General features: G+C 33.3%; 1 protein-coding gene across 1 annotated transcript; it reads left to right on the forward strand.

The window, feature by feature from the left end:
* The first annotated feature begins 6209 nt into the window (after positions 1–6209).
* On the forward strand, positions 6210–13580 carry LOC143236135 (uncharacterized). Its single transcript, XM_076474422.1, has 4 exons — positions 6210–7382; positions 10778–10846; positions 13087–13176; positions 13365–13580. The coding sequence occupies exons 1-4, from the start codon at positions 6210–6212 to the stop codon at positions 13428–13430; spliced, it is 1398 nt and encodes a 465-aa protein (XP_076330537.1). The 3' UTR covers positions 13431–13580.
* Positions 13581–14187: the final 607 nt, after the last annotated feature.

Consider the following 14187-nt stretch of genomic DNA (forward strand, 5'->3'; position numbering starts at 1 on the left):
CTGCCCATCACAGGTATCGAAACCCGGGTTATAGAGTTGTAAATCCACAAACAAACCGCTGAGCCACTGACGGGGCGATATTATCGATAAAATAAAAATTTTCGAAACGACTTTTGGAAAAAAAACTTTGTAATCCTGACCTCTATCAATAATTGCTTATTTACGATTTAACAATTTTTTATCGTGAGGATATAAATCATCAGCAGACGTTATCTTTGTTAATTTTCGGTTGTTTAATTTTTACTGAATACTTTCAATGGATATATTTACTTTATGCACTGAACCTTTCCATAATGCATAAAATGCATATAGTTTTAATTGCTCCAGTTCAGTTAGGTTTATTGCAGCCATATGAGCTCGGTATTTTTAATAATTCAGTTTGTTTAGTATGTTGCAAATAATGTTGAATATAATGTTCACATTAATGGCAGAAAAAATACATTTTTTGCGGCTTTTGCACCAATAAATATAAAATGAAATCCTTAGGTTTAAGACGTAAACTTTCAACAGAAAAAACAGCCGCTACGTTGCGGATTAACAATTACTTTAACAAACCAGAAGTTATCATGCAATCCATATCGTTTAGTAATTTTTCATTTCCGTACATGAAATATCGTAAAGCAAGTGTTGACCACGTGTGAATGGTTTATTGGTTTTTGAAACCAGAAAGATGGGAATATTCAAGTCTGATTCAAACGTGTCATTAAGAACAATTCTCAGTTGCATTTTTGGTCAATGATCGTATGGAATCAAATCATATGTTACATATAAATTTGTGATGTAACATGCAATATTGTGTAATGTTACACCGGTATGACACTGTTGTTTCACAGATAAGTGCAATTCATGCAAGAATCAGTTTCTTAAGGAATATTGTTCACCTTGAAACAGCATCGGGGTTAAAATAAGTTGTACAATTTGTATATGTGAACAATAAAGTCATGCACGTCTTAACTAGGAAAGCAGCATCTAGAACATTACGCGGATACTTTTTCAATTTGGTGATATCTCATTGAACGTGATGTTAATTTCTAAAGTGTATGAGTTACTTTTTCAAACAATTTGACAAATCAGGTAATAGAAAACGTAAATTCGGAGTTCATAATTCTTCACGACACAGATGACTCAGAACAAGAGTTAACGGGTTAAACAGGAACAGCGACAGTAAAAAATACGGTAAATAATAATGTTGAACAGTTTCTGAAAAAAGGAAATTACCACAGAAGACATTTAATCCTCAGAAGTCTTAATGTATATTCATGAGAAGGTTGAAGAAAGGCCCGGCATGGCCAAGCGCGTTGAGGCGTGTGCTTCGTAATCCGAGGGACGCGGGTTCGTGCCCGAGTCGTGCCAAACATGCTCGCCCTCCCAGCCGTGGGGGCGTTATAATGTAACGGTCAATCCCACTATTCGTGGGTAAAAGAGTAGCCCAAGAGTTGGCGGTGGATGGTGATGACTAGCTACCTTCCATCTAGTCTTACACTGCTAAATTAGGGACGGCTAGCACAGATAGCCCTCGAGTAGCTTTGTGCGAAATTCCAAAAACAAACAAAGGTTGAAGAAGAAAAAATTGTACACTACTTCTTTATGGTTACACTGTATGTATATACTTGAAAATATAAAAGTATTTATTAACTCTCAACAAACTGAAAATTAATATCTACATGTGCAAAATGTTGCAGCTTTGTTGTCTTACATGGTTACATCTGGAAGTAATTTGTATTTCAAACCCTAACGAATATATCTGCAAAAGATATAGCAATTGCCCAGTGTTCTTCCTCATCAGCATTTGAAAATAGGTTTAATGCCAGAAGATCGGATTGTTTTTGGTTTGGAATGTTACCAGATTTGGTAAAAGAGCAGGTTATTATGCGTAGCGTAAAGGCATCGAGTGGTTTAACCAGAGGAAGAGGAATGAAATAGTTTGATCTGGTTGTTATTTTTCTCATCTGCAATTAATATTACAATACAGGAACTAAAAAAAAGTTTAGATCCTCAATCAGAGAGTAACACAAAGAATCAATCAAAGTGCAAATTGATTGGGACATGAAATATATTGCTGTTATTCTTTGCTTGCTAGAGAAAAAAAAGGAATATATTTAGTTTCGATGATATTGTACATAATTTCGTAAGCGGAATTAAAAAAGATACGACTGTAAATCTTGTAAATACAGCAATGCAAACTACAGAACAAACAATAAAGTAGAAAATTGGTAAAGATGTTTAGAACGACATTTTTAAAAAGATAGACCAAGCAATCAATTTAAGCATTAGAAATGCAGTGAAGAGATAAGACGAGAGGATAGTGCAAGAGGATGTACAGTTGTTCCTATATAGATTACTTATTACGGCTAAGGTATGTACAGATGAAATTTCATTGTTATTCTGATATGATAAGTATATCTATTCATGAGATGCATTTTAATATCCTTATTTCCCAAAAGAAAGCAAAGAAATCACTGTTAGCAGATGCTATCTGGAAAATTATCAGTGTCCTTTTATGAATGTTTGATGGTGGTATGCTTTTACAGTATATTCTCTTGAGATATGATATGACATATAATATCAGTTGAAATGCGTAAATTGACTTTGTAAAACCCAGGTATCATCAGATAAATATAAAATAATCCATCCACAAAGGTATAAATAACCATGGATAAACAGAAGGGTTGATTGGTACAGCAATCAAATTTACTGGAGAAAAATATTTTTATTTCTTAGTAACAAGAAAAATAAGTATAATTTCGTATTATCGTTCAGTAATATAGACAGTGGATAGAATATGCATCATGCCTGAGGAACACAAATTTGTTCATTGTCCAAAAAATCGTCACATCATCGGGAACAACTGGTAATGTCCCTATTGGTAAAGACAGGGATATTGCTATTCTTTTGTGCCATCACGCCCAACTTTATGCTCACGATACATATTTTAGGGCATAAACAAAATAAAATGTAAAGAAAAGTAAAAACAAAAATTGGAACATAGGAATAGCAAAGACTATTTTTGGATCACCTATATGTAATAATGTTTGGTTTATACATAACATATCACAAGGTAACACAGAATTCAATGTTTTCAGGTATATAAAGAGCGCTTCGCTTCAACTTTTTAAGGAAAACAAAGCTTTTAGACAAAATACGCTTCTTCTTTTTTTCAGTGTGATTTTGATAAATAGCCAAATTATCGAAGGTAGTGAAAAGGCAATAGAAGGTTTATACAAGGAAAAGATAATCGAAACTTAAATTCTCCATATTATTGTATTTTATGCAATACCGTGACATCAAGCAAATCATGTATCGAAATAAATGCTTGTTCTTAGCATTTCTAGCTGCTGAATATCATATTTTTCGTGTGTGTTATCAATCCGGCAATGCATAGAATCAAACGAAAATATGAATTCACGAAAGCTACAATAAATTATCTGATGTAATCAAATGATGGTTAAGCATTTCAATGAACTACCTGCAGGATTAAAGATCTCCAGTTTTTTACAACTTCTATCAATTTCAATAAAACATCTGTTATTTCTAACTCTAATATTACACACAAAAGTCTAATTTTTTATCAGTATGCAAGATACCACATAAAACCAAGTGTATTGTTCGGAAATTAGTCGAGGATTGAAAATTTCAAAATGGATTCTTTTTCCGTGTTTTTTCACTTTTTTTTCTAAAACATAACATTTGATACAGAAAAACTGACTGTTCCTCGTAAAAGAACAAAAGTCAAATATTGTGTAACATGTCATAGAATTATTTTCAAATGACCTATGTTTTATCATAATACACCAAGAAATGAAACATTATCTTTTTTCAAGTTCTTCGCAGTTTTATTTACGAAATTGCAGTTTCTGCTCAAAAAAATAAATGAATTCCATACATTGGACTCTTAATAACTTCTTATATATTCAATAGAGCACAATCACCAATCGAACATGGTAATTCATTTTTATTTCAGTTTTTGAGGCCAAGAGTCAAAGTTGTGTGTATTTTTCATGGTGTTAGTGAAACATAGAGAGTTTACACAATGCCATGGCACAAGGTGTATTATTCCGACAGCCCATTAATCTTTCAATCCATTGTTCCCACAGCTCTTAAAATTTTTATTGCGGTTAAAGATGTACGGTGGAAGTAAACAGACACGCTTACACAAGGCCTTTAGGCGTGCGCTATGCAATACATTTACTCATGCGCATTCAAAATGAGTTACCGCTAGTTCTTTATGCTTTATAGTTTATATTGTGTAAGCTACATATAGACCTGGATGAGGTGTGGTCAAATCACACAGAATGAACGCAAGAAATTGCATGAACTCTTGTGATATTTCCTTGCATTTTTCTGATTTACAACCATTGTTAGATGTTTCTCCCATTAACACACAGATCATACAAAATGACGGACTGTTGTTATTACTGCTATCAGAAAAACAATATTATCAATAAATTTCAAACATCAACTATAAACTACAAAGAACAAACACACACATACAAGGTGTCCCAAAAATATATAAACATTTTGAATGATTATAAATACAATGTTTATTAAGATATATCTAGGTTTTATAATCCAAGTTTAAGAAGACAAGTGTAGAATCTTTTGAGTTTTTGCAGATGTTCTAACTGATGACCGTTCTGATCAAGGCACTGCTGATAATTCGGACAGATGAAATTGCAAACTTCACAAATCATTTCATTTGGTATTTGGATGCATTCTGTTTCAATTGCTTTTCTCAGCTCATTGATTGTTGCAGGTTTTGTGCTATAAACCTTATCTTTGAGGTATCCCCATAAAAAAAAAGTCCAAATATGTGAGGTCTGGTGAACGTGGGGGAAATTCAGTGCTACCTCTTTACCTAATCCGTCTGTTCGGCAAAGTTTCGTCTAGACAGGCCATCACATTATAATGGTAGTGGAGAGGTGCTCCATCTTGCTGGAAATTGTTCTGGAATGCATGTCATGACAGATTCTTGCAGCAAGTTCAGATAAACAAGACCAGTGACTGCGTTTACGAAAAATAATGATCCAATTACGCCAAAGGCTGATAATTCACACCACACTGTAACACCTGTTAAGTTTACGTGATATTCAACTGTAACATTCAGGTCCTGAGGTGCCTAGTAGGTGCAATTGTGGTGATTAACTGAACCAATTTTTTTAACTTAAATGTGGCCTCATTACTACATCAAAATCTTGTTTGGAAAATGCATGCTCTGCAGATTTTGTCAAGTACCACTCACAAAATTCAATTATTCGGTCAGGAGCATCCTTATTGAGGGTGTGGACCAATGCAGGAATAAAACTTTTCCAATGAATGCACTTCAACATGCGATGGCCACTCAGTTTTGGGATTCTTGTCTCACGGGCTGTTTGGTGAACATATTTTCTTGGAGATCAGTGAAGACTTTCCAACAGCTCTGCTTCTTGTGTGGGAGTGGTGGATGATCACAGTCTTCCAAAACACCCTTCATGGACATCTTGAACAGTTCCATTTGTTTCAAACTTATCTCTGATGCGAGTAATTGTGAGTCGCATTGGTGGATCTGTTTTAAACTCCCTTCTAAACCGTCTTTGCACTTCAGCTATGTACTGACACTTCCAGTAGCACTTTAAGATAAATTTTCTGTTCTCAAAGTTTAGTCTTGCTTCTTCCATTACTTCAAATTAGTTGCACCTGTAAAAAAATGTTTGAGGAGTTATAATCATTCAAAGTGTGTATGAAATTTTGGGACACCCTGTATATGTATCTTAATAGAACAAACATTACACTCCTCTAGCTTTCAATATGTAACCAACTCAAAAATCAATATTTCTGTTTGGAATGTAACAAAACATTTTTTGACATTGCTAAGTTTTTAAGCAATAATTCAGTCTCCGTATATGAACTTTATTAATTTGACTGATATACGCCTGTGACATGTTTACAAAAAAGCAATTTCCAAAGTCGTTTCATGGGCTAAGTGTTTTCCGTCATATACTATCATCAGCTCACGTGATATTTAATTTGTTAATGCGTGTATATACGTGGAACTTATTAACTTTTGTTAATGGGTTATTTCATTAACAGTTTCGTCACTCATATTATAGCTTTCACAAGAAATCGATTCATTTAATAGATCTTTTCTAAGCTCCTCCTTGATATATTAACATTGCCAATATTTTTTTCATAAAGAATATCTGGAAACACTGATAATATTTTTCCTGATGAAGATGAGAAACTGTGGCAAGGTTCGACCTCTGGAAGAGGAAATAAATTACTCAAAGGATGACGATAGATGTGGTCAACAGCTTGTTACTGCAGAATGCAATAGAAAAATGTCTAGGAAATGTACATTTGACTCGCAGAATAAAACGTTGAGTGAAATGGAAAACTTACGCTCTACCACTGATGCTATTTATCAATTTTGTAAGCTGATGAGACCAACTTACTTTGTACTCAGATTATTCGGCTTATTTGTATTGGACAGAGGAGTTATCCAATCATCTGATGTGGATGAGCCTTTTAATATTTATTTAAAGAATGGAGAATCAAGAAAATGGAAATTGTACGGCGTATTTGTATTAACTATCCTGTGGACAGGGTTTCTGAGGTCAGTAGTAGCTTTTGGTATCTCTGGCGAAAGTAGTTTCTTTTTTATGGGAGATGGTTTATTACTAATTGGAGGTAACATTTTTTTTAACAGGATTACAGTTTGTGGTTGGTTTTTATATTGTGCTGTATCCTCAACTTTTTTTTACGTTTTCTTTTCGAGATACTCCTTTCAGATAAAATATCTTGTTCTTTGGACCAGAAGTTTGGTTTGTGAGGAAAATCGCTATGAAATTATTAAAACAAAAATACGCCTTTGGCAATGGATCGTACTAATTTTGTCTTTTATGTATATCTTATTTAACACAGTTGGTCAATTCACCTTTTATATGGTCAACGTAAACGATGACGAACGACTCAAGGATATATTTTTTCGCTGGCTTCCTTTTAACCTTGTTCTGAGTTTATATGCTTCTGGTGCTTGGTCCCTGACAGTTAGCTGGTTTGTTCTTCTTTGTTTAAAAATTTCCCGTGCTTTTCAGCATGTTGCAAAACAAATCAACGACTGTTACAGCGAAGAACATAGCTTTGAAAATCCTTGTTTCTCTGTAATTCGTGTAGAAATAAAGCGTCATCACATACTATGTGAACTTGTGGAGCATGTTAATATCTACATTCAATACATTATCTTCACTGCTTATGCAGTTATCATTCCAACATTATGTTTTTTACTATACCAACTGATCTGGGAAACTATGGCTTTAGAAATGAAATTTGTTGTTGCATTCTGGCTTATCACCAACACTTGTTTCATAGCAGTAATTTCCTTATTAGCTGCTGCTATTGCCTCTGAGGTAAGATTTTAGTATTTCTGTCATATTTCTTAGCCATGTACACCATAAAATGGATGTGAGATACTATAGAACTTTAGATGAAGAAGTAAAATTCTGTAGAAATATTTGATGCTAAATACAGTTAGCTTCCTTATTATAGATTTTTCTCTTCCAGACATATATTTTGAATAATGTTTTACTTGTGTTGCTGTATATAATAGGTTTCAAGTGGTACTTCTCAATTATTCCTTTTAATGTACAAGCAAAGTGTTAATGGTAAATACCATTGTTTTACCTCTGCAAGACATACAGTTTTACAAATAATTATGAATAGAATAGGGAATAAAAAATATACTAGACAAATTCGGTAATGCCAACCAATTATCGTTTGAAAATAAACTGCACTAGAGTACAGTTGCGTGTTCGTAGCTTACACTGTGGTTGATGTCATATCAATAAGTACACATTACTCATGAGCATAGACAGTGAAAGTCTCGTGCATGCTAGTTCATTAGAGAAATTATATGAATGCGCAAGATTTCATTTATTGTATGTTATAAATTCATAGGTAACGTGATCTGCCTTCTTTGAAGTATACCACTCACTGGGAGGCAGTATAATATTCATGGGGCATGAAAGTTCCCTAACTACCTATGTCGTCCCTCATTAAGAGGCAACTTAAAAGCTGTTTTCACCAGCAATAGATTCTTTGAAAGGGAATCGAAGTTTTATAATGAATAACAGGACGACAGCAGCAAAAAAGAAAATTTGACACGAGTATGTTTAGTAACAAACATTTCATTCTTGGACGTTTCGGAATATACATATTCCATCTTCAGGAAGCTATACTGAACACGTTACCTATCAGTCTCATAAGATAAACTTAGACTGTATTTACCAAATACTACAGTACATTTTCCTTTATGAGAATAGTGTTCCAGGTGTCCCTCATGCCTTGAAACTACTTCTTTGTCATCAGTTGCTTCCTTCGTCCATTATGCTTATTCTTAATAACCATAATTATGCACAATTGTCCGATGCCACAATACTTGTTATAAAGACTTCTACAAACAATGTTGAGATGCAGTTTAGCCGACGCCTTTTTAGAAACAGTTTACAAAAATTCCATCAATCTTGGATGTTTGGTTCCAAGACAGAAATATTCTGAATTGAATATGAGAACTTGACAAAGATATGTGCAAAATGAGTTACTGTGACTTAAGGTTCTCAAAGTTTATAAATTTTACCCAGTGGATTTTTTCTTCCTTTTTTGTTTTTCTCAGTGCAAAGCTACACAATAGTCTATCTGCAATCTGTTCACGACAGTGAATAGAACTCTGGATTTTAGCATTATCATTCTATAAACACACGTCCTCCGCTGGTACGGCGGTAAGTCTAGGATTTACAACGCTGAAATCAAGGGTTCGATTCCCCTCGGTGAACTCAGCAGGTAACTCGATGTGACTCGTCAGGAAACCACGTGAGTTTTACCATACGAATGATGTTAATTCCTTCTAAATTTATTTGGTGAGAAATGAATTTAATAGTAAAATAACATAAACAGTTTTGTATTCTATTTTTTTAGTATTCAGCTATTACATTCATAGTTCTAAAGCGTTTGTGATAATACATAAAGGTATGATTCTTTTCGACGAATGATACATATAACTCCCATTTAAAAAGCGCATGTTCAAACAGAAGTAGTGTATTTGTTATGTATTATTATATGTCTTTCATGTCGTAACTGTACAAGTGAAGTTGATGTTACACTTCTTGCCACATATGATGTATATTTGGTCTTATGGCAAGTATGCTGAATCTCTTAGCTAGACATCTCGAAGTTTCGAACGAACCTTAGCGTTTAACATTGTAAATCCCTAAACTTACCGCTTACTCACTGCTAACTGTCTCTTATATTTTCATGTAGATTTCTCTTAACTTCAGAATAAGAATACAATGCCTTTATTTCCAGCCTATGAAAAACTATTACAAAAAAAAGCCTTATTTATTTCCGAATATAAGTAAGGAAATGTCTTAAACCTTAAAGTGAAAAATTCAATGAACTTTAACAATATCAAAAATAATACTTAGTTTAGCATCATAATTCACAAAGTTCTCAAACCTTGTAGTCCAACATGTCGCTGAATCAAAACCAGTTTCCAAAGATGCTCGCTTTTCCAGTCATAGGTAGGTCATAAGTTACAGTACGTTTCTCTTTTCATTATTATAGAAAAGCCCGAGAAATGTTGACTGTAACTGCTTTTTTTCCTTTAGTATGTTACTTTAAAAATAAGGACAAACAGTACAGATAACCTTTGAGTAGCTTTGCACTAAACCTACCAATACCAACTTTTAATATAAGTATTAGGGATATAATACGTTCTCTGGAAGTATTTTAGTTGTTAGAGAATTAGAAGTCACAAAATCGTAATTTTCCACTTGAAGAATATGACTGAAACTGTAAAATATTTATGCACAATAATGAGATTTACAGTTCTTAAATACAAGTAAAGGTATAGCAATAAGACAGAAAATCAAAAGAGTGGAGAGGTTTTATAAAATGAACTTAAATACTATGAATAGGAACAAAGTCGATTTAAAAGTAAAATTCATCTTATTTTATTTTCATATATTATATTACATTATACATATAATGCATAGTTGTCCTTCTGTGTGGTATCGTGACGTCCAAAATTATTCTGAGGAACCATATGAACCAACTTTGACGAAAGTGTGTAGACGAATTCAGCTTAGACACCCAGAGGTTGAACTTATTTGTATAAGCAATCAGATAAATAGCTCCAATTTCATCATATAGGAGCCAAAGCTACACCAAAGTGACGTTAAATTCCATGCATAATATGAGTATCTTTGTCGATCGCCTGTATTCAGTAGACCAGAATGATGCACAAGCCTGTCGCCCGCCATTCCCGTGAATTTGTTTGTTTGTTATGAATTTCGCGAAAAGCTACACGAGGGCTATCTACGCTATCCGTCCCTAATTTTTCAGTGTAAGACCAGAGAGAAGGCAGCTAGTCATCACCACCCACCGCCAACTCTTGAGCTACTCTTTTACCAACAAATAGTGGGCTTAGCTGTCACATTATAACGCCCCCATGGCAGAAAGGGTGAACATATTTGATGTGACGGAGATTCGAACCCGTGACCCTCGGATTACGAGTCGATTGCCTTAACCACCCGGCGGCTACCATCCCTGTGAAACCAACGTAGTAAATGCTGGACGAAGAGTGGTTAGGTTTTTCTAACAGTATATACACACACACATGTATACATATATGAGATATTTTAAATCCTAACAAATGTACGTATCCTTCAACATGTATATAGTATGTATAAGTTATGAAACATTGTTATCATGTACTCTATTTTATAACATTTGCTTTCTCTTTCGGTAGGCACATAAGCCTTACTTGCAAGTTCATAAGCTTGCTATGACCTTTGTACCTCCTGAGCATCAGCTTGCTGTAAGTAATAACTGTCAAGTTGTATTTATTTACTCACTGTTCTTGTGTTTAAGTTATTTCCAATGAGTTTGATGTTTGATAACAAGTTTTTGCTACCTACTTCTTTAGAAGTTAATAAACCATTTGTTATTTTCAATGAAGCGAAGTTTAAAAACTTGATGAATTATTCTGTACCATAACAATTTGGTTATAGGGGACATACTGTAAGCTGAATAATCTAACTAAAGGATCTGTTACACATCGTTGTAATAATAGTAAGTTAATAAATATTCAATAATGACTGGAATAGGGAAATGAGAAAGTTTTTATTTTGAATCCACTACAACCTAAAGAACCTGTTTTCTTCAGGTCATCTAAATTATCCATCAGAGAAGCTGTTTATTTTATTTAAAATAAATATGAAGCGAACATTTTAATTATCACTCGTCATGGCTTAGGCTTAGGGTAAACCGAAATAATAAGATTAGGTGTGATACAGTGTGTGTGAGTGTTTTCATGCAGCAAAGGCACATTGGGCTATCTGCTGTCCACCTGAAGGAATCAAACCCATGATTTTAACTTTGTAAATCCGTAGACTTATCGCTGAACCAAGGGGGGAAACACTGTTGGAATGCATATCATATACAAGTGGTATTGTATTAACGATGATGAATTGGTATCCATATACAGGATTTGAATGAAATATGCCGTCAATTTATTCAATCTGAATGTTTTAGTAGAAACACTGTTTAAATACAAACAAATAAATATGAATCCCCATTTATCATTCGATTCACGACTTGTCACTTGAGATATATCGGTTTCGGGGAACTGGACCCCTCATCAATCCCTTTCGATTTATTCTAGCTTTTCCATCTACTGTGACTCCCTGTGGCACAGCGGTATGTTTGCGGACTCACACCGCTAGAAATGGAATTTCAGTACCCATGGTGGACAGGGCACGGATAAACAGTTATGTAGCTTTTGCTTAATTACAAGAAATCAACCATGTACTATAAATACTCTTACATCTTCTTTATAAAGAAAACCACTTCTATATCAATTTACTTAATGTATCTTAAAAATGATCATTTTAAAATCAATTACGATGACCAAGGACACTAAATTGTACAAAGTTATCGTAGCTATATAATCCCTTATAGAAGTTCCTTGTGCCTTCAGTTCTAGAGAATTACCACAATTTAAAGTAGCATAAATGTTTTCCAGTGACTGTTAGTCGAAGCCCTCAAATTTGTGGAGTTCTGTGTAACGTTCTATAGTTTAATTTAAAATAGTGATGTCCTTACCATAATATTTTTTATCATTAATATTTTGTATTACCAGAGTAAGAAAAATCTTTCTGCTCTGAATCTGTATAAAAAGATAGTTTTTTGTGTTTAAACTAATATTGGAACGATGGTTATATATGGAATAAGTGCTTTCTTGTGCATAAATTAAGTTATTTGGCATACATGCATAACGTGTCATCTAAAAGGTAAAAATATAATAATAACAGTTTTGCATGCTCTGTTTATTTTACGATTTCCTTAAGTTCTCAGATATCTTTGCATATATCAGAGTTATAGAAACGGTGTATTTGTCTATGTTATTAAATATGTAAGGTTGTATCATTTATACACTGAATCGTAAGTAAATATTTTCGGTTTGATGATATTTATTACAATAATTAAAATAATATTGATAGTTATCAATTTGTTATGTACTGTTAAGAGGGTAAACAAAAAATGTACATTTGTTTTTCTATCAAATTACGGTGTTGGCTGTTCGTATACCTTATACTCTTCGATGTCTCATTAACTGAAATAAAACTAAGGCAATGAATGAACATGCTGTACACATTAATATTCATTCATTATAAACCTGACCTTCACATCAGATTGCTTAGACAGGAAGCTGGTGTTTATCTGGTACGGAGCTGCATAATAAATAACATCAAGTGGCATCGTCTCGAAAAACATCATGTTCTGCAGAGTTTTGTCACAGAGAACATCAAATAACAACATCTCACAAAATACTAAGTAGGGCTAGATCGCAAACAGTCTCAAATAACAACGTTTTGGGTAAAGCTAGATGGAGTAGCATCATGTCACAAAAAAGCTAATGTTGTAACATCACAGAAAATAATTTGTGCAGTAACTGATAAACTATTAATTACTTAGTTATTATTATTTGATTTTGTTGTTTTTAACGACATTTTAAGAAACTGATATCCACTAAATCTCAGAATTTTGTACTTGTAGGTTCTGATGTTTTCAGAAAGGCTCGCTGGCCCTACCATAGGACTCACCTGTCTGGACCTGTTTGTTGTGACTAAAACAGCTATTCTTAGTGTAAGAGCAATACGTTTTAATGAGCAATTAACAAAATATTTATTGTCATAGATTTAAAAGCGTTAAAAAAAAAAGAAATGGTCCTATCACGTTTTAATATAGAATTTAATGTGAAGCAAAAACTTTTTATTTTATTTTTTTTATCTCTCAACATTCAAACGAATACGTTTCTTATCTTCATTTTCCAGATCTTTAGTGTCCTGGTTACCTACTTCGTAATCCTGGTACAGTTTCAAGGAACCTCTAGGCAGTGAAATAATCCATGATCTCAGAAGTAGATTACCTTATTCATTGGAATTATCTATTGACGAATATTGAAAGCTTAAGTTTATTCAAAGTTCTATAGTACATAGAAGTTTTTTTTTACTTGTTTAATACATTTATTTCATGCCTGTCACTATATGTCACCAGCATAAATAAAACTGAGAACTCTTACATTCATTTGAATTAACTATTTAATTTAAGTTTGAATGTTTTTGTAATCATCTGATTTCATTTACTTTTATTACACTGACTTCTAGTGATTAAAAAATAGTACTTGTATTGTAAAGTATATCAGCTGAAAACAGTTAAACAGATTAGTATTTAAATTTTAGTTAGCAATGAGCCAAACCCAAGAAGAATGTACAAAATACAGTCTCTAAACCCTACTGCTGTAAAATAAACTCAATGAAGGAAAAGGATAAAAGCTTTCACAGAGAAAGCAGCACACGATAAGACTTGAATTTACCAGAAAAATCAGCCGACAGTAACACTTTAATATGTCATAAAATTTCAGTTCACGGTAACACTTGAATATACCAATTTTGTAAACTTCACTTTCACTTTAATGACTCAAGCCATTTAATATATACTCTTATCATAAGCAAATAATTAAAGTAAATATTTTTATATAATACCACAAAAATCGCTGTTTTAAAGAAATTATGAATACGTTTTTATTTAATGATAAACTGTCATTTTTTTCCCTTCTCGTGAAATGCATCTGTGACTTTATTAACCAATTTTAGA

This window comes from Tachypleus tridentatus, chromosome 13 (assembly GCF_004210375.1).
Source record: "Tachypleus tridentatus isolate NWPU-2018 chromosome 13, ASM421037v1, whole genome shotgun sequence".
In the NCBI taxonomy this organism is placed as follows: domain Eukaryota; kingdom Metazoa; phylum Arthropoda; class Merostomata; order Xiphosura; family Limulidae; genus Tachypleus; species Tachypleus tridentatus.